This window comes from Mesocricetus auratus, unplaced genomic scaffold (genome assembly GCF_017639785.1).
Source record: "Mesocricetus auratus isolate SY011 unplaced genomic scaffold, BCM_Maur_2.0 Super-Scaffold_100037, whole genome shotgun sequence".
Taxonomy (NCBI): domain Eukaryota; kingdom Metazoa; phylum Chordata; class Mammalia; order Rodentia; family Cricetidae; genus Mesocricetus; species Mesocricetus auratus.
In genome coordinates this window covers 9838634-9860168 of record NW_024429215.1, presented here as the reverse complement: position 1 = coordinate 9860168, position 21535 = coordinate 9838634, and the positions used below count along the sequence as shown (strand labels likewise).

Sequence of the window (21535 nt, the reverse complement as noted above, 5' to 3'; positions counted from 1 at the left end):
GGAACTCAAGGTCGGGGCTGGGGAGATGACTCAGTGGTTAGGAGCACTGGCTACTCTCCCAGAGGTCCCGAGTTCAATTCCCAGCACCTACATGGCAGCTCACAACTGCCTGTTAACTCCAGTTCCAGGGGGGATCCGACACCCTCAGAGACATACATGCATGTAAGATGCCAATACACGTGGAATAAAGACAGCTTTTGAAAAAGGAATTCAAGGCCATTCTGGGCTAAAACACCATGTCTCTAACTTTATAGGCCATGGATGCGATCCGGTGAAGCTACTTTTTCAGCCATTACCCTCCGTATTCAATCCCACCGGGCCACAATTGTGCCAGGAGGAAACCAACCCCTTCAAGCTGCCGTGACCTCCACACTCACGCTGCGGCCTTCAGACTCACGACACACACACACACACACACACACACACACACACACACACACACACACACACGGAAATAAACCCTTGCCGGGTTAACCTCGGCGCTCTAGAGGCAGAGGCAGGAGGGTCTCTATGACCTCAAGACCAGTCTGGTCTACGGAGTGAGCTCAGGCCAGCCACAGTTACACAGGGAGAACCAGTTCTGAAACTCAGTTTTCATTGACATATTAAAAGAAAGATAATGGTAACGGGGAGATATACACAGCAAGTTATTTATTGGAAACTCACATTTTACAGCATTAGGAGGGGACAAAACGTCACTCCCATTTTGTTATTCCATACTGACAGCCTGAGACTGTCACCAAAAACAACGTGTAACAAAAGTCTCCCGAGGAGGGGCATCTCAACACTGTGGGCAGAGAGGTGTGGGGGCAGGGGGGGTCCACAAATTCATAGCCTATCTGGGCTACCTAAGGAAGTGGGTCACTTGAATTTCAAGCCAGCCCGGGTCTACACAGTGAGTTCCAGGGCAGCCAGAGACACATGGTGATTCCTGTGTCACAAACAAACAAACAAACAAACACCAGTCGGGCATAGTGAAACAGAGTGTCCTCAGACCTTCAAAGGGATGAGACATCATTTTAAGTGCTCCCAGGGTGTTGTCATGGAACCGGGTAACCTAGCAACAGTCTCTCTAAGGGGAAAAAAAATTAAACATAAAAAACAACTTCGGTCCGGACGGAGTCACACGGGCTCCCCTCTTGCATGGGTCTTCACGTGTCGCCTCAGTGTGGCCTGCTGCCGGAAGGCGGCATCGCACTCCTCGCAGCTGTAGGGCCTGGAGCCGCTGTGGATGCGGAGGTGGACGTTGAGGTTGCCCTTGTGGCTGAAGCGTTTGCCGCAGTGCTCGCAGCGGTACGGCTTCTCCTTGGTGTGGACGCGGGTGTGGCCCAGCAGGGTGGACTCGTGGGCGAACACCTTGCTGCAGACGCCGCACACGTACGGCTTTTCGCCCGTGTGGGTGCGCTGGTGGACTCGGAGGTCCGAGGACTGCAGGAACCCCTTGTTGCACAAGTGACACTCAAAGGGTCTCTCTCCCGTGTGCGACCTCTGGTGGATGATAAACTGAGACCTGTAGAGGAATGTCCTCTTGCAGTCGCCGCACTCAAACCGAGGCTGGCCTGGGCGACGATCCACCCGCTCTACAGGCTGCCGGGCGGCCACCACGGCGAGCTGCCTGTCTCCAGCATCGTCCACACGGGAGCCCCCTCCTGGGCTAGCAGGGGCATCGTCTCCACTGGGGCTGCAGGGACTCTGAAGGTCTATACTCGCAGCTGCACCTCTTTTTTCTAGAATATGGGTGAACGCTGGGACCGCATCCAATTTTGCGTCTTCCTGGGGCATCATCACATCTGATAAGGAGGGATTCCACACACAACATTTAAGACTTGATGACAGAGGGAGGTGCCCCCCCTAGGAATGCGGCGAGCAGAGGACAACTTTAGGGCTGGTTCTCTCCTGTCACCATGAGGGCCCTGGGGATTGAACACACAGGCAATCAGGCGTTGGGGCAAGTGCCTTTCCCCACCCAGACACATAGCACGCATCAGAGACCGCCTCGATCATACCAGACCCGTTGGAACTAAGCTCTGGTGTTGGCTGGGAACATTCTACCCACGCCCCACGCCTGGAAAGCTAGCGATGGAGGGGGTGGGGAGTGGGTGGGCCACTTCCTCCCACAGGGATGGGAGTTAGTTCCCAATGAGTCCCCACCCTGGACTCACCAGGACCCTGTGCGGGCTGAGGGTCCTGAGGTACAAACACAGAGGCCTTCTCCCAGGCCCGCACCGAGTCACTCTCCGGGCTCTGCTCAGGTCTCTGCCAGTCCGGATCGTTGCTCTCAGGAACCTTCTCCAACAAGGCTTCCTCTCTCTTGACAGGGGACAATGACGAACAGTTGTTATTATTATTATTATGTCCTCGCTCAGGGGAGAGGTGGAGCATAGAACTCGGCCTCTACTTGACCAGGGTCATGACATGTTTCCTGGAGTTGCGGGGGTGCCCATGCTTACTTCTACGGCCCAGCCCAACACCTCACACATAAAGGAATATTCTCTTCTTAGGTGAAGTCTGTCAGTATCATAGAGAAACCATTCCTCCAAACCTCGTATTGATTGCCATTTTAATTCTCTATGCACGTTTATCCCTACCCTTGACTCTGTATGCAAAACGCCTAGTACGGTTTGGGCTACTGAGGGTAGGAGGGATGTTCAGAGGTTAGGAGCGCTGGTTGCTCCTTGCAGAGGACCTGGGTTTGATTCTCAGAACCCACAAAGAGGCTCGCAGCCGTAGCAGCTCCAGTTCTGAGGGTAGGGAGTCGGGTGACTTCTCAGCAGGCACACACAGGGTGCGCAGATACACACGTGCGCAGATACACACGAAAGCAAAATACCCGTACATATATTTATATAAAAAAAAAAAACAGGTGACGGTAGTCCCAGCACTCCGGAGGCGGAGGCAGGCAGATCTGTGAGTTCGAGGCCAGCCTGGTCTACAGAGCGAGTTCCACGACAACTAGGGCTGTTGCACAGAGAAACCCTCCCCACCCAAAATAGGATAACTTGAAAAAGGAATTGAAAATCGAAAAATGACTATTTCTGATGGAGGGAGGGTCTCCTCTGCCATCTATTGTGGAAGAGACAGTGACTGCACACATTTAAAACGATCAGCAAAGGTGGCGTTGCACGGCTTTGGTCCCGGCATTCGGGAGGCAGAGGCAGGCGATCTCTGAGTTTGAAGCCAGCCTGATAAGTTCTAGGACAGCCAGGGTTATGTTGAGAGACTGTCTCATTCTTAGAAGGGGGGAAAAATCTAGCCACCAGATCCTGGTAGGTTAACAGTTCTAAAACATTTCCAGAGAGTGTGGTAGGCCAGACCAGACATTTCAACTCTTGGGAGGAAAAGGAAGAGCAAGGTCACAAGTTCAAGACCAATCTCCCCTACACGGCTAGTTGAAGGTCAGCCTGCATCACAGGGCACTCTGTATCAAACAAAAGAAAACCCAAAGCACCCCTGAGTCATCACCCCCTCCTGGGGACAAACCGCCCTAATAGAAAACCACTCCTTCAAATTTTAGAGGGCCCGGGAATCAAACTCAGTTCATCAAGGCTGGGCAGCAAGTGCCCTAACCACTATACCCTCCTCTCCCAGCACTTTCTATACTCTCAAGTTATTTGTTCATGTGTCTATGTGAGGACATGCCATTTAGATGCATGTTGGTGCCCAAGGAAGCAAGATGATAGATTTCCCTGGGGCTGGGGTTAAAGGTGATTGCCAGCTGCCTGCAGAAGATGCTGGGACTCAAACCCTGGTCCTTGGAGAAGCAGTGAGTGCTCCTAACAGCTGAGCCAGCTCTCCAGGGCTGGGAAAGAGACGGGCTGGGTGTGTCTGCTTTCTCCAGGGTCTGAGCAAGTGCTGCGTCTCTATGGCTGACGGGTCTGAACTCCATCAACCCTTACCCAGCCTCCCATCTCCCCCCAGAGACGGCGTCACACGCTTACCCGACTGACGGACGGGTTCTGAAGCTCTGGGCTGGTGCAGCCACTGCTGGGGCTGTCTCCTGACAACACCACCACCACGGAGTCATCTGAGTCATCCCAGTCATCCGCCTTGGCTTTGGCTATTTCAAAACCTCCTTGGGAAATTACAGACTGTGGTGGGGGAGGATGGGAACAGGTGAGACCCTAGAGGTTGCTGGCACAACTCCCCATTTCTATCCCAACTTCGCGGTCCAAGCAGAGTCATTTGCAAATTTCTCACCCTCGATACTCCCCCATACAGCACAGTTCTACCTGGATCACTGGTCTGGACACAGGCCTCACACTTAAAACATTCTGTCATCCGCAGAAACTTGGGAGTTATGTGTATGAGCTGGTCCACGATGTGAGACAGACAGACAGACAGACAGAGAGACAGACCGTTAGGATAAAGCTTGAGGGAGACCTTGCACGGGGATCCATGGCGGACTCCATGGCAGGCGAGGGTGACCAGAGCTGGGGACAAACACGCCAGACAGACAGAGCTTAAGTGAGACGTTTTATTAGAAAAGGGAGGGGGGAAGGAAAGAGAGAAGAGACACAGGGACAGAGAGAGGAAGGAAGAGAAGAGGGAGACAGGAAACGTCCTGTCTGCCCCAGGGGAACAGCGGGAAAGAGAGCCGGAAGGGAAGAGAGCTGGAAAAGAAGAGCATAAGTGGTCCGGGGTCTTTTTCGTTTTAAAGGGTCCTTTGCACCTGCGTGCAGACTACTCAATCATGGAGCCCTGGGCTGACCAGGGCACTGCCTGAGTGCATTCTGCCAGGCTACAGGGGCAGGCCAGCGTAGTGCCTGAGTCCTTACAGAGACCGTTAGAGATAGAGACAGGCAAAGACAAAGGAGATAGAGACAGACAGAGACAGAGACAGAGACAAGGGGAGAGAGAGACACTATTTTTCTAAATTTAGACTAACTTGCCTGTAATTCTAGAACTCAGGAGGCTGAAGCAGCAAGATGAAGTTTAGGGCAGTTTGGGTTACAGTGTAAAATTCTATCTCAAAACAAAATACATGCTTCCCCTAGCCCTACCCAAGGCTCGGGGTTCAGGAGGAAAAGGGGGGTATTAAGATTCTAAGAGGCAGACTGATTCCTATTTTCCTGAGGAGTCTCCATACTGATTTCCAAAGTGGAGGGGCATCTAGGTTGCTTCCAGGTTCTGGCTATTACAAATAATGCTGCTATGAACATAGTGGAGCAGACGTCCTTACTGTGTGAATGGGCATCTTTTGGATGGAATTGCTGGGTCTTGTGGTAGATTGATTCCCATTTTCCTGAGGAATCTCCATACTGATTTCCAAAGTGGCTGTACGAGTTGGCACTCCCACCAGCAGTAGGAGTGTTCCTCTCTCTCCACATCCTCTCCAGCATAAACTGTCATTGGTGTTTTTGATTTTAGCCATTCTGACAGGAGTGAGATGGTATCTCAGAGTTGTTTTGATTTGCATTTCCCGGATGGCTAAGGATGTTGAGCACTTTCTCAAGTGCCTCTCAGCCATTTTAGCCTCCTCTATTGAGAATTCTCTATTTAATTCTGTAGACCACTTTTTAATTGGATCCTTTGGTGCTTTTTGGAGACTTGTTTCTTGAGTTCTTTGTAAATTTTGGAGATCAGCCCTCTGTCAGATGTGGGGTTAGTGAATATTTTTTCCCATTCTGTGGGCTGCCTTTTTGTCAGTCCACCACAAGACACAGCAACTCCACTCTTAGGCATATACCCAAAAGATGCACATTCATACAACAAGGACATCTGTTCCACTATGTTCATAGCAGCATTATTTGTAAGAGCCAGAACCTGGAAGCAACCCAAATGGCCCTCAACTGAAGAGTGGATAGAGAAAATGTGGTACATTTACACAATGGAGTACTATTCAGCAGAAAAAAACAATGGAATCTTGAAATTTACAGTTACTGGAAGAAACCATCCTGAGTGAGGTAACCCAGTCACAAAAAGACAAGCACTGTATGCACTCACTCATATATGAATTTTAGACATGGATCAGGATAGTGCCAGCCTCTAACCCCACCACCAGACAGTCTGGGAAACAGGAAGGTCCCTGAGAAATATGCGTGGTACCCCAGAGAAGGGGAATGAGGCAAGATCTCCTGAACAGATTGAGAACATGGGGGGAGGGAGGAAGGGGGGAAGAGAGGGGGAGAAGAAGAGGGGAAAGGAAGTCATGGGGGAGCAGGGAGGTTGAGTTGGGGAAAGAATAGAGGAGAGCAGGATGAGAGATACCACAATAGAGGGAGTCATTATAGGCTTGAGGAGAGATCTGGCACTAGTGAGATTTCCAGAGATCTACAAGGATAATACCAGCTGGCAAATTAAGCAATAGTGGAGAGGCTACCTTAAATGCCCACTCCTGATAATGAGTTTGATGCCTACCTTATATGCCATCCTAGAACCTTCATTCAAGACACCCACTGCTAAACACGGAACTGAACTCCTGGAACCCAGTGACAGAGAGGGAGGAGTGATGAGCAAAGGGGTCAAGACTGGGTTGGCGAAACCCAGAGAAACAGCTGACCTGAACACAGCTGACCTGAACAAGGGGGAGATCTTGGACCCTAGACTGATGGCCGAGGCCAGCATGGGACTGATCCAGACCCCCTGAATGTGGGTGTCAGTGAGCAGACCTCGGCAATCTATGGGGCCTTGGGCAGTAGATCAGTATTTATCCCTGGCAAACAAATGGACTTTGGGTGCCCATCCCACAGGGAGACATGATCTCTCAATCTGAACACAGGGGGGAGAGCCTAGGCCCTGACCTGATGGAAATGACAGACTCTGGAGATCCCCCATGGAGGGCCTCACCCTCCCTGGGGATCGGAGTGGGGATTGGGTGGGGGGCTGGAGGGGCCGGTGGGGGAGTGGGAGAGGAGGGGAGGGAGAGGGAGCTGGGATTGACATGTGTAGCAACCTTGTTTCTAATTTAAATTTTAAAAAAATACAAAAAAAATTCTAAGAGGAACCTGGCTGTGGTGGTGTTGGCACACACCTTTGGTCTACATAGTCACAGGACAGCCAGGGCTATGCAGAGAGACCCTGTCTCAAAATAATAATAAAACAAGATTCTTAGAGGCAGAGATAGGGGGAGAGTTGTGTGCACCACAACTGCCTGGCAGTTTTTCGGTTTGTTTGTTTGTTTGCTTGTTTTAAGAGGGGCAGGAAGTCGGGGGATTGGGAAAGTGGTATGGTTCTGGGCGGGGGTTAGAGCAGATGACAAAATAAACTTTCCTGGTGGCTTCTCGTCCCACTCTGGGCCTGAAAGACTCTGAGGGAACAAGGACCGCCTTCCTCCCATTCACGGTGGCTTCTTTCACTCACACCCAGTCAGACAGTTATCCTGCTGGCTTCTTTTTCTTTTCTCCCCTCTTTGCTTCTGCCCTTGGATATGGCCCTATGAGAGCAAGCACTTTATTGCTGAGGTACAAGCCCCGCCCCTCCCTGGTGGCCTCCAGGTGTGTGTGTGTGTGTGTGTGTGTGTGTGTGTGTGTGTGTGTGTGTGTGTGTGCGCGCGCGCTCTCTCTGCTGGCCCTGTGTTCTACCTCTGGCCATTGGGCTAGCCCTTTAACATATTTTCAGTTTGAAATAGGCTATCAGTTGCCCAGGCTGGCCCTGATCAACAGTGTAGCCCAGAGTAGTCTCACACCTGCTACCTTAGCCTCCTGGGCGGCTAAGGTAACACTTGTTTTTACCAGTTTCGTTTTGATGCTGGCCTCACACATTCGTTGTTGTCCGGAGAAGCTGGCCTTGAACTCAAAAGAGGTACTGCCGGATTCTGCCTCCTCGGAGCTAGGATCAAAGGCCTGCGCCGCCTGGTGGTGCACACCTTTAACCGCAGCCCTCGGGAGGCAGAGGTAGGCGGATCTCCGCTGAGTTTGAGGCAGCCAGCATGGTCTACAGAGGGAGTTCCAGGACAACCAAAGACGCACACGCACACACAATCCCCACCACAGTTTCGCCTCCCCCACTCCTCTCTGCTCCGAAAAGGGCAGACTTCACATGGAAAGGAATGGCATGGCATTTCTTGTAGTGAGACTAAGCACCTCGCCGTGTATTAACGCTGGGCAAGGTGAACTAGAATGAGAAGTAGGATCCTCAATGACAGTAAAATAGAGAGACATCCCTTGCTCCCGCTGTGAGGAGTCCCTACCGGAAGACCAACCAAGCAACATAATAACTGCCACATATATGCAGTGAGCTAGCCTAGGTCAGTCCCATGCAGCCCACAGCCAACACAAGTGGAGAGAGGGAAAAAAAAATGTCAGTGTTAACAACGCCTCACCATATTCTGCCATACCGTGGATACCCATGCCAGGACTGTCATCAGAAAGACCTTCTCCATGCCAAGCCGTTACTACTACAGACAGGCGGATGTGTAGGACATCTACAGCCGACTGTCCAACATTAGCCTTCTAGTCCCTTCTCCCAAATCGCCCCAGAGACTGTGTCAAACACTCGCCTGACTGGTGGATGGCTCTTCAGTCTCTGACGGGTTCTGCAGCTCTGGGCTAGCCTGGCCTCTGTTGGGCGGCTCCTCGCTCTGACTCGACAGATGCTCCTGGGACAACGCCACGTGGTCCCACTCATCCTCCACGGCTGCAGCCTCCTTAACCGTGGGATCTCGGCGGAGGTACAGCCGTCCTTCCCAGTTGACGATGGACTACGGGGTGGGGGAGGGACAGGATGAGACCCTGCGTAAGTAAGAGCCTGGCTATGCCTCTCACAGGACTGCTCCTGGGCTGACTTAGCAGCCAAAACCGGCGTCTTTGCAAATCTGGCTTCCTGGACACGGACAGGGTCTTACTCAGCTACACGGCAGACTGGGGACCAGACTGGACAAGGAGTTGGGTGGGGGCCGGAAAGATGGCTCGGTTGACTAAGAGCACTGACTGCTCTTCCAGAGAGAGGACTCAGGTCCAAAATCCCCCAGCACCCACTCTCCTCGTAAGAGCACTAAGAACACTCCTGGGTGGATTCTGCCTTCAGGTCACCGCAGCCCCCCCTCCATGGCTGTCTTTTCCCTGAGCCCGCTGCTCACCCATTGGCGTGGTTTCCTGTGGTCCCTCAGCATCCTTTCTAGCTCTTTGCAGCTTTTCACTTGGTTCTCCTTGACCAAAGCCTGAAGTTCTGGCGGCATGGAGATCATAAATTGCTCCAGTATCACCAGGTCCAGAATCTCCTCCTTGCTATGTAGATCAGGTCTCAGCCATTGGTGGCATAGCTCAGAGATTTGTTTCAGGCACTGGATGGGACTAGACTTCTTCGAGGGACAAAAACTGCGAAATTTAAAATGCCAAACCTCCCGGTTGTAGTCTGGCTTCTCTCTTACTGTTTCCTGGGACTTGAGAGACGGTTTTGATCTGAGGCTGTCTGGCGGCAGGCTTGTGGCCGTGTCTGCGTTGAATGTTCCTTTAGCCTCCGGGAGTTGGAATTTGAAATGACTCCTGTCGGGCCCTGCCCTGGATGACATGACGGGACTCTGGGGATCCACCATGGAGGGCCTCACTGTACCTGGGGATCGGAGTGGAGACTGGGTGGGGAGGGCTGGGGAGGGAGAGGGAGCTGGGATTGACATGTGAAACAAACTTGTTTCTAACTTAGATTTTAAAAAGGGGGGAGGTTAGATTCAAATAAAGGAAGACTGAGTTGGAAAAAAAAGAAATGACTCCTGTCTAAATAGACCTACTCCTTTATCCACGGGGATAGGCTCCGTGCTGGTCCGGAAGCCTGGGATGCAAGAAGCAACCAGATCAGTTTAACGCTGCTGCCTCCTAAATCTCATCACCCCTCACACTATAACCCTCCCGCCAATACACTGGGACTCTGTAGTAACGCAGACATGAATCGTCTGATGGAACTGGGGCAAAGGCGTCTCCAGACAAGCCCAATGACCTGAGCTAAATCCTTGGACCTAGATGGTGGAAAGTACCAAGCTGTCTTCTGGCCTCCAAGTGTGATAGTCCTGGCACCCATGCCATGCCAAGATCAGTTTCTTATTTATATGCATCATGTATCTGTACTAGGGACCCTGGAACTAGAATTACAGACAGCCCAGAGCTGCCACCGGGATGCTGTGTCCTCTGGAAGAGCAGCCAGTGCTCTTAACCTCTGAGCCATCTCTCCAGACCCCCAAGATAATTTTTTTTAAATCAAACACTCTACTCTAGCTGTGTATGATGGAACATCTGTACTCTCGGACACGGAAGTCGTGGGAGCCTGACACTTGCCACATTTTTGAAACCACCCTAGGTTACATAGCAACCACCAAGTCTAAAAGACATAAGGGCTATAAGACTCACTCTTAAAAGCAAAGAACAAGCCAGGCATTGGCAGCACATGCCTTTAATCCCAGCACTCGGGAGGCAGAGGCAGGTGGATCCCTGTGAGTTCGAGACCAGCCTGGTCTACAAGAGCTAGTGCCGGGACAGCCTCCAAAGCCACAGAGAAACCCTGTCTCAAAAAATAAAAAAATCAACGAACAAGGCAGGCATGATGGCACATGCCTACATGCCTTTAATCCCAGCACTTGGGAGGCAGAGGCAGGTAGATCTCTGTGAGTTCCAGGCCAGTCTGGCTACAGAGTGAGTTCCATGACAGCCAGGGCTACACAGAGAAACCCTGTCTCAAAAATAAAGCACAAAAAATATGGGTATGGTGGCTCAACCCATAATCCCAGCACTGGAGAACTTAAAATTGTTAAAAGCTAGCCTGGGCTATTGAGCAAAAAACAGTTTCAGAAAACAAATATATAAAAAATGAACTCATCCAGCTGGGCAGTGGTGGCGCATACCTTTAATCCCAGCACTCAGGAGGCAGAGGCAGGAGGATCTCTGCGAGTTCGAGGACAGCCTGGTCTACAGAGTGAGTTCCAGGACAGCCTCCAAAACAATGCAGAGAAACCCTGTCTCAAAAAGCCAAAAAAAAAAAAAAAAAAAAAAAAGGAAGAAAGAAATGAACGTATCCAATCTTCCAACTCCTTGTTCCTACACACGCTGGCTTAAAAGAATCAATGGCAACCGGACAGTGGTGGCGCACGCCTTTAATCTCAACATTCCGGAGATAGAGGCAGGCGGATCTCTGAGTTCAAGGCCAGTCTGGTCTACAGAAAAAAACAATGGAATCCTGAGTTTGCAGGCAAATGGATGACACTAGAATAAACCATCCTGAGTGAGGTAACCCAGTCACTAAAAGAGAAACATGGCATATACTCTCTCATACATGGATTTTAAACATAGATCTGGGGAGTGCCAGCCTACAATCCCATGGCCAGAGAGTCTGGGAAACAGAACCTTCATTCAGTGGCTGATGGAAGAAGAGGCAGACTCCCACGGTTAAGCACTGAGCTGAACTCAAGAAAGCCAGGAACAGAGGGGGAGGACTGATGACCAAAGGATTAAGACTGGACTGGTTTAACCCCAGAAACAGCTGACCTGACAAGGGTTAACTCTTGAATCCCAGGCTGATGCCTCCAAAATAACAGAGAAACCCTGTCTTGAAAAACCAAAAACCAAAAAAAAAAAAAAAAAATTCAATGACTCCTGACATCTTGGACACAGAGGTAACAGTATTCTTTTTCTTGTTTTTGGTTTTTTTTTTTTTTGAGACACCGTCTCTCTGTGTAGCCCTGGCTGTCCTGGAACTTGCTCTGTAGACCAGGCTGGCCCCTAACTCAGAGATCTGCCTGCCTCTGCCTTCTGAGTGCTGGGATTAAAGGTGTGCGTTATTATGCTTGGCCAAAAGAAAAAGAAAAAAATTTTAGTAACTTTCTAGCCTCAAAATCCTAGATATTTGTTTGTCTCTGTGCACCTAGTACCTGGCTTAATTATTTTAATAATTAAAATGACAAAATAACAACACAGTTAATTGCAGACTGGGCATTACAGTGTATACCTGCAATCCCAGCACTCTGGAGGCAGAGGCAGAAAGGTCCGTGAGTTCAGGGACAACCTGGGCTACATAGGAGGACCCAATCCCTATCAGAGACAAAAATAAATTATAAGGTTGGGCTGGACTCTGGTGGTACATGCCTTTGGTCCCCACACTCGGGAGGCAGAGACAGGTGGATCTCCGAGTTCTAAGCCAGCCTAAACTGCTGTGCCCAAGTTGTGAAGGTCCCCAGAAAATCCCCACGGAGACAGACACACCAAACTGCAAAAACAAGGTTTTAATTGCTCATCCAACCATGACAGGGACCCTGTCTGGCTAGCTGTCAAAGCAGCCTCCAGAGGGAGTGAAGTTCCCTGTCTACTGCTAGGTTTTTTTGTTTTTTGTTTTTTTGTTTTTTGTTTTTTCGAGACAGGGTTTCTCTGTGGCTTTGGAGGCTGTCCTGGAACTCACTTGGTAGTCCAGGCTGGTCTCGAACTCACAGAGATCCGCCTGCCTCTGCCTCCCGAGTGCTGGGATTAAAGGCGTGTGCCACCAACGCCCGGCTTACTGCTAGGTTTTAAAGACAAAAGTTACAGGATGACATCAGTAGGTACGGGGTTGATTTCTCTTTGGTTTCACATTTGGGTACAATTAGGAGCATTTTTCAAAGTCATATTTTGGCATGAAATACCTGTATACCAATTATTTTCATTGATCAGTGCTGAAAGGGAACATTCTGTGGTTTCTATGACATTGTCTTGTTATTTGCAGATGGCCTGTTGTTCATAGATAGCATTAGTTTTCAGGACTATATCCTGGAGACTACAGGGGAGGTTTTGGTCCCCCCTGGAGTTTCTTTTGTGGCCAAAAAGTTCCCAGGAACCAAGTATCTAGGAGGCTGGGGTCTGGAGCTCCTTTGTGTTCAGTTTTGGCACTAGACTCCGGGAGGCCAGAGGATCTGGGGTTTCCTTGTGTCAGAGGCCTATGTGTCTTTTCTGTAGCCTGTCATGGCTGCTACAGCAGGGGCTGAGGAAGGGTCTGGTCCCTTCATTTCCTCTCGAATGAATAATAAGAGTTGAATGGGAACTTAAGGCTTTGTTACATTTATACAATTTTTCCCCCGTGTAAATTATTAGAAGTGAAGCCTTTTGAGTTTAGTTTACCCCTTTCGTGGACTACAGAGCTAGTGACAGGACAGGGAAAAAAAGAAAAAGGAAAAAAAAGGTTACAAGGTTGGAGATGTAGCTCGGTTGGTGGGGCGCTTATCTGGCATCTTTGAGGCCTTGGGTCACATTCCCAGCACTGTAAAAAATAAGATTTAGCCAGGCGGTGGTGGCGCACCCTTTAATCCCAGCACTCGGGAGGCAGAGGCAGGCGGATCTCTGTGAGTTCGAGGCTGGGCTGGACGGATAGCCTCCAAAACAATACAGAGAAACCCTGTCTCGAAAAACCAAAAAAATAAATAAAATAAGATTTAAAATACTTCATCCACTCCTCCCCCCCAAAAAATGGTGCTAAAAACTAATACTTTAATGTTTCCAGAATTAGAACTTTAACAGAGAAATATTATCATCATTGATTTAAACGCGTTCCATAGTGGTTTGGGGGTTTTGTCTTTGTTTTGACAGTGTGTTTGTGCAAGCCCAGACTGGCTTAAAAACTCATTTTGTTGTCTGGTTTGGCCTTCAGCTCAGAACAACTATCCACTGTCTTGCCTCCTGAGAGCAGGGATTACAGGTAGGCGAGCCCATATCCCTCCACAACGGTTTTTTGCTTTGTTTTGTTTGTTTTGGGGGGGGGGTTGAGACAGGGTTTCTCTGTGGCTTTTGGAAGATGTCCTGGAACTCGCTCTGTAGTCCAGGCTGGTCTCGAACTCACAGAGACCCGACTGCCTCTGCCTCCCGAGTGCTGGGATTACAGGTGTGTGCTGCCACCACTCGACCCAAACTGAATTCTTGTGTTCTTCAACCTCACGACTTGGTATAATTGTGCTAACTAAGAATAATATGGTGCATGCCTTTAATCCCAGCACTCGGGAGGCAGAGGCATGCAGATCTCTTTGTGTTCGAGGCCAGCCTGGTCTACAAAAGCTAGTTCCAGGACAGCCTCCAAAGCCACAGAGAAACCCCGTCTCGAAAAACCAAAAAAAAAAAAAAAGAACTGTCGGAGGATCTGAGTTCGGGACCAGCCTGGTCTACAAAATGAGTTTCAGGATAGCCAGCGGTACGCAGAGAAACCCTGTCTTGAAAATCATTAAACAAAAAATAAATTGGACCTGGCTGGGGCAGTTGGATGGAGTTCTAGGCCTGCCTGGAAGTAGATCTCATCTCAAAAGATAAATAAATAAATAAACAAACAAACAGATTCAAGCATGCAACCGCGTTGACCCAGCCGCCCAGTGTGGAGAGATTGAGATCGGAGCGAAGCGGAATCCATGCTCCGAGTCCGTAACAGCAGCATCGTGATTTAGCAGGAGCCGGGCACCAAGGGAGAAAGGCGTTTACCCGAGGACGCAGTAGGAGTTCTTTTTGTGTGCTGAGAATGCCTCACCGTGCCAGGGCTGGGAACTCGTGCACGGCATCCCCCTGCTTCAGCTACCTAGTGTGGAGCTGCAGGCACTCAGTGTCCCAAGCAGCCTCTGTCGCATCTGCACCCGAACACACACAGCCTCGCTAACCCACCTCCCTCCCTGGATTCACTTACCTTCCGGTCTCGTCTTGGTGCCCTGCAGCCTCGTCTGAGCTGTCTCTGCAAAGTGCCTGGGAGCTCTGAGCTCCTCTCCTTCTCAAGGAACCGTGGGGCTGTCTTCCGGTTGCTGATCTGCCCAGTGGTGGCCCCGAGCCCTTAGACGTCATCTTAAACGTCATTTTAGACATCCCCGGATTAAATTACAGTTTAACCCTGGGACTGCCCCAGGGACGGAGGGGATTAATTTATTAAAATATCAGGGCGTGGTCCTGCAGGCCTGTGATACCAGGATGAAGCAGGAGGATGCTAAAGTCAAGGCTTGAGTTAGTTGGTGTAAGACCGGCTGAGCGAATTTAGTGGGATACCATTTCGAGCTTTAAAAAAAATGAATACATAAATAATTTTATCAGCCTCGGCTGGGGATGCAGTTCACATGTCAGAGTGTTTGTGTTAGCAGGCAGGAAGCCGAGGGTCAGTTCCTAGCGTGGTATAAAATCTGGTGTGGTTGGGCGTTGGTGGCGCACGCCTTTTATCTCAGTGCTCTGGAGGCAGAGGCAGGCGGATCTCTGAGTTCGAGGTCAGCCTGGTCTACAGAGCGAGTTCCAGGACAGCTAGGGCTACACAGAGAAATCCTGGTTCGAAAAAAAAAAAAAGTGTGGTGACACACACTTGTAATCGAGGGTAGGAGGTTGGGAAGTTTAAGGCAGTTTGGTGGATAGGATGTGATACAAGAGATCCTTTCTAAATTAGCAAGTAAATACGATCTTTCGACAGCCGAGCATGTGTCTCCGTGGCAAAGTATGTGCCAAGTGTATGTGAGGCCCTACCTAGTTCAGTTATCTAAAAAGACAACGGAGTAGATCCGGGGCTTGTCAGGGCAAGGAACTGGGGAGAATATGACCAAAATACGCTGTGTGCATGTATGCAATTTGTAAAACATTAATTAAGAAAGTTTCAAAGTGATAAGTAGATTACCTAGGTATGGTGGCACACACCTTTAGTCCCAGCACTCGGGAGGCAGAAGCAAGCAGATCTCTGAGCTTGAGCTCAGCCTGGTCTACAGAGTTCCAGGACAGCCAGGGCTACACAGAGGAATCCCGTATTGAAACTGCCCCCCCAAAATTAATAATATAAATGGGTAGGCATGCCTAGACTCTGGCTATGGAGTAGGTCTGCATTCCACCCACCACGATGACAATGGCCTAAGCCTCCGAAATTGTGGGCAAGCTCCCAAGTAAATTTTCTCTTATGTAAGAGTCGCCTTGGCCATGGCTTCTTTTCACAGAGAAAGAACACTAACACACTTGCCTTTTGTTTTGTTTTTCTCATATGGCTTTGTCTTACTGCAAATGTGTCTTGAAATGCTTTATTTTAGCCTCGGGCGTTGGTGGTGCATGCATTTAATCCCAGCACTCGGGAGGCAGAGGCAGGCGGATCTCTGTGAGTTCGAGGCCAGCTTGGTCTACAAGAGCGAGTTCCAGGACAGCCTCCAAAACAATACAGAGAAACCCTGTCTCGAAAAACCAAAACCAAAACAAACAAAAAAGTTTTATTTTGAAGTAAATATTTCTTTTTGAAATTTTTATTACATTTTATTTCTGACTTTCTGTGCATGACAGACAGGGTAGGAGCAGATGTGCCAGGTGTAAGTTTGGTCAGAAGACGATTTCTGGGTGCCAGTTCTCTCTTCCACTGGGGAGCCGCCACAGGTCGTGGTGTGCAAGCTCCCTTACACACTGAGCCAGATCAAGGTCCCTGAAAAAAAATCTTTTTTAAAAAAGATATTTCTTTACCTCACGTGTGTGAGTTTTTTTGCTTTGCTTTTTTTTTTGCCCCAATATCTATAATTAGAACTGGAGTTACAGATGGTTGGGAGACACCGTGTGGGCACTGGGAATCAAACCTGGGTCCTCTGTAAGAGCAGTCAGTGCTCTTAACTACTGGATCATTTCTCCAGCCCCAGAAATAAATATCTCTAAGGAAATCCAGAAAACCAGAGAGCTGCTCCTTCTAGGATGGTGAAATCATGGAGAAAGTGGTACCCAGAGAGGGTACCCTGTGTGTAGCCCTGCTGTCCTGGAACTCGATTTGTAAGACCAAGCTGGCTTTGTACTCACAGACATCCGCCTGCCTCTGCCTCCTGGATGCTGGAATCAAAGGTGAGCGCCGCCACTGCCCAGCTGTAATATCCGATTTAACAAGGCAGTGTCTGTGTTTCCTTGATGTCTGTGAGTCACTTGTGCAAGTTAACAGACCCCAAGGAGGAGCTGTTGGACCCCCATTTTATAGCCAGTTGGTGAGAGGGTCAGGGGCCTGCGTGTGTAAAGGCATCTGGAGTGGGGCAGTTAGGAACGGGACTCCCAGCCTGTGGGACGTAACCCCCTGCCCTCAGGTACACAGTGCCCACACTGAATTGCAGCAGGGGATGCCCAGCTTGCGTCCTCTGTGAGACTACTCCTTGTGAGACCCCTGTGATCGGTTCTTTCCTCTTTCTTTCAATACTTAGATACATTTCATAGTATTCTAGCTAAGCATGCTAACAGAGGGTTGGAGTCCTGGCACTTAGCAGATGGAGGCAGGAGGCTTGGAAGTTTAAGTTTTTACAGACTACATAGTTTAGAACCGGCCTGGACTGCGTGAGATCCCTTCTCAAAGTGATGATGATAACGATGGTGGTGGTGATGATGATGATAAACCAAAAAGGGGAAGGTGCAATCCATAACCAGTTTATTATAATCTCAGATATCGCAATATTTATCTTTATTTTGGTTTGGCTTGGTTTTTTGGATCAGGGTTTCTTTGTGTAACCATCCTAGAACTTGCTCCGTAGACCAGGCTGGCCTCGAACTCACAGAGATCCACCCACCTCTGCCTCCGGAGTGCTGGGATTAAAGGCGTGTACCACCAACGTCCGGCTTTAACCTTCTCTTAAAGCTTTGCTCCAACTAGATTGAGTGAGTGATTTAGCATCAGCCTACCTTTTATAAAAACAAAGGAGGGTTGGCAGGATGGCTCAGAGGGCAAAGGAGATTGTTACCAAGGCTGGTGAGCTGTGCTCCCTCCTAGGAACCCAGAAAGTGGAAGGAGAGAACCAACTCCTACAAGTTGTTCTGTGATCCCGCACATATACCTACACAGAAACATGTGCGCAGAATAATACTAAATATTTATGAGGAAACCAGAACAGAGCACTTGCGTGCCTTGCAAGTTTGGGAAGCATTTATTATATTTCATTTTTGGGAAGGCATCCCATCGTCTAAGTCATTGATTCAATATTGAATAACATCAAAGTGTGGGCTTAGTTACAGTTTTTGGAAGCTCTATGGTGTTAATCAAGGGATGCCCAAAATTCTCTCAGAGTCTTTACACATTTGTTTTGAATCTAGGGTAAACTTACTTGCTTAATATTTAAGGGCACTTTGAGCGGTGCAGATTTCAAAATGACACTGGCTTACATATGTGAGAAGGGTCTGGAGAGATGGCTCAGTGGTTAGGAGCACTGGTTGCTCTTACAGAGGACCCAGGTTCAGTTCCCAGCACCCACCTAGTGGCTCACAACACCCAGTAACTCCAGTCTCTGGAGACCCTGAACTCTATTATGATGAACTGCCCCGACCCACAGGACATTCAACGTGGGGGCTGGGGGACACCTAGGAGAAAGAAGGGGGACGGGAGACACGAGGAAGGATGGCGAGACAGGATTCTGATCAAGTCGACAACCTTGATTCATCCCAAGGGGGCTTATATAGGGGAAGGGAGCAGGGGAAGGAATGGGGGTGTGCTGTAGCTGCAATGAGCCTGGAGGAGCAAAGGTCAGTGGGATGGGTAGGTCATCCTGTGTCCTCTGGAAACCTGACTGCAGACTCTAACTTTATCTTTCACATTCCACCTTCTGTCATACAAGCCTAAGCCCTGGTTATTTGGTAATTTATGTGAGGCAGATAAGCTGCAAGTCTGTTTTCTCTGAACTTGCTTCCTATCTTAAGAGGCGGTATTTCTGCAGTGTGGCCTGGAGTCACGTCTTCTCTATGAGGACGTGATGGTGCTATGACTGAATTATGGCAATGAACCCCTCAGGCACCAGCCACACACACGCTGTGCAGGCAAAGCACCCATAAATACGTGAGAAGCCAGAGTGGTGGTCCCAGTGTTTGAGAGGCAGAGGCACAGGCTGTCTAGTCTCTGAATTTGAAGCCAGCCTGGTCTACAGAGCAAACTCTAGAACAGCCAGCACTGTAATAGAGAAACCTTGTCTCAGAAAAAAATGAAACAAAATAAAACAAAACAAAAAAGACAATTTTTTCCCTAAACATTTATTTAGTGTATTTGTGTACATATATGGAGATCAGAAAACAACTCAGTTTTTTCTTCCCACTGTCCAGGAACCAGGGTTTGAGCTCAAGGCTTTGGGCTTGGCATCATTTGCCCCAAAACTGTGGGTTCCATCTCGTGACTTTCAAACTTTGAGAGACAGACAAGGAGAACCTTTAGGCTTATGTATTGTTTCGAAAGCTAAGCAAGAATGATAGGAATTCTGAAAATTTGTGACCAGTGTCTTTTTTTCCACATTTCTGTATTTACGTATGTGTGTATTTATTTATAGACAGGGCCTCACCATGTATCCCCCGACTGCCCTGGAATGTGCAATGGGGACCAGGCTGACCTGGAACTCCTGGAGATCCACCTTCCTCTGCCTCCCAAGTGCTGGGATTAAAGGTGTTGCTCGGGCCTCTTCTTGTTTAACAAAGGTTTGTGTAGCCCATGCTGACCTGGCACTTGTCCAGCGTGGTTTTGTAGTCTTGAGCCATCTGCCTCACATTCTTTGGTGGATGAGATTACAGCGGTGTGCCACCACACCCAGTTTTATTTATCACTGTAAGTGTATTTTTCATCACCTCACTAGATTCCTACCCAGATGAGCAGGGCTGCACTGTTAACAACTTCGATGGGGAAGCCCTCCCCTCCGAGAGGGAGTAGAGCTGTTTCACTGGGGAAACCTTTCCCCGTAAGCTGCTAGGCTAACTGTGACCTGTGGTATTCCCTGGCTCCCGATTGCCAGAATGCATTTCCATCAGAGCTGTAACACTCAGTATTCTTTGGCTCCGGAATGCCAGAATACCTTTCCGTCGGAGCTGCAATGCTCACAGTCAAGTTGAAAATCCATCCCCCTTGTCCAGAGAGCTGGGCAGAGGGGCCAGGAGCAGTAGATCTTTATAATAAACAGGGTAGGAAGCTGTACGTATGTATCCTTACACACAGTTAGTGAGCCTGAGTTTCCCCTGGAAAATGGGACTCATTTGTGACCTGGCTCCACTCAGCAGTGTTAGCTTTATTCCCTGAGATCCCCCTGCACGCACACACACACACACACACACACACACACACCAGTGTTTTGTCTCTGTCTCTAACATGGTTTCTCCTCCTTTCTCTCTTTGGCCACCAGTGCTAGGATCCAAGGTGTGCACCATCACACTCGTAAAATTGGAGCTGGAGGTCAAACCCAGGGATTCAAACACACTAAACAAGAACATCCCCAGCCTCGGGCATTTTCACACACCTGCTGGACCGTTTCCCCACCCCTTAGCTGGCTTTAGTGGGTTGTTTATCTTTTTTGTTTATTTTGTTTCGAGACAAGGTTTCTCCGTGGCTTTGGAGCCTGTCCTGGAACTTGCTCTGTAGACCAGGCTGGCCTTGAACTCACAGAGATCCGCCGGCCTCTGCCTCGGGAGCGCTGAGATTAAAGGCGTGCGCCGCCACCACCGACAGGCTTTTAGTGGTATTTCTAACGCCTTATCTTAGAAAACTTAGCCTTCCTAGACCCACCGCGCAAGGGCAAGGGGAGGTGTCTCCTCCGCTTGGGACTATTGGCACAATATGCACGTTTTCCAAATCGAGACACGCGCTTCTCTTCTGCCACCTGGGATTTCAGCCTGTTAGCGCAATTGCTTTCAGTGCGCGCCAGATTCACCACCACCACCTTAACTCAGCAGAACTGCTCCTCCGCCGGAAGATGTAAGCCCAGAAATGGCGGCTGCAGAGAAATGGGGCCTCCTCCGCTACCCCGTCCCTGCCCAGTTAGAGCTTTGGCAGTGTGGAAAAGGACCAGTTTGGGGATCATGGGAACCTGTTCAGTGGTTCTTCGAGATGGACAAGACGCAGGGGGCACTAGGAGCAGGTGGGCGAGTTGGGTGGGGGGCAAAGCCTGGCACTAGGTGAACCTGATGCTGGCCTTGAGGTCTGCAGCAATAATAATTCAACCAGAGAGTTATTCCAAAAGAATGCTATTACTTTGGGCCTGAGAGATGACTCAAGTAAAGGCGCTTGCAGCAAATCCTCATGACCTGGGTTCGATTCCCGGGACTAGAAATAAATGGAAAAACATTTTTTCTTTCGAAAAGGAATGCAATTAGTCAGAATATATTGCAGGAAAATGTTCTATGATTACCTGCTTCCCTGCCACCACCACGGAGTCCCCACACTACTCTTGAAAGACCCCGGCCCAGCACAGGTGGCTGAGGCCTATGGAAAATTCCTTTCCCCCACAGCTCGGCCGAATAGTCATTTTTTTTGATCAGAAAGAAGCTCAGCTCAAGGTCTTTACAGCTGAATAGTCATTTCTTTATCAGAAGGGAACTCTGCCCAGGGACACAGGTGTCTATAGCCAGCCCAGAAAGACTGGGCAAGCACAGAGACCTCCTATTGTTCCTCAGATAGGGCCAAGGCCGAGACTTGAGTTCTGAGAGAAACCTTAATTGCCCTCGTTCTGAGCCCTAGCCTCATTTAAATTGCCCAATCAAGGTCCTGTAACTAGGCTTCTTGCTTCTGTACTGCGCTTTTTGCTATAAAAGAACCCCTGAATCCCCAGCTCGGGGCTCTCAGTTCCCGAGACGAGATGCCCCGGGTACCCGTGTATTATCAATAAAGCCTCTTGCTGTTGCATCCAAGCTCGTGGTCTCGGTGTTCCTTGGGTTCGGGTCTCCCTCCCGTGAAAGTCCCCCGCCTG

At 49.4% G+C, this 21535-nt stretch overlaps 1 protein-coding gene across 1 annotated transcript; it reads right to left on the bottom strand.

Moving 5' to 3' along the window:
• Positions 1-646: 646 nt before the first annotated feature.
• LOC106022474 (zinc finger and SCAN domain-containing protein 5B) lies at positions 647-9448 on the bottom strand. Its single transcript, XM_021236292.2, has 4 exons — positions 9017-9448; positions 8438-8638; positions 2163-2310; positions 647-1790 (listed from the first exon to the last, which is right to left on the bottom strand). Exons 1-4 carry the CDS (start codon positions 9446-9448, stop codon positions 1123-1125), a joined length of 1449 nt encoding a protein of 482 aa, XP_021091951.1. The 3' UTR covers positions 647-1122.
• Positions 9449-21535: the final 12087 nt, after the last annotated feature.

Excerpts from the sequence above, each read along its gene's own strand:
- LOC106022474 (XM_021236292.2), bottom strand. The coding sequence starts at position 9,448 with ATGTCATCCAGGGCAGGGCCCGACAGGAGTCATTTCAAATTCCAACTC. Across the intron at positions 8,639-9,016 it reads ACAGGAAACCACGCCAATGG|TCCATCGTCAACTGGGAAGG; the intron begins GTGAGCAGCGGG and ends CCCACCCCGTAG. Across the intron at positions 1,791-2,162 it reads TCAGCCCGCACAGGGTCCTG|ATGTGATGATGCCCCAGGAA; the intron begins GTGAGTCCAGGG and ends CCTCCTTATCAG.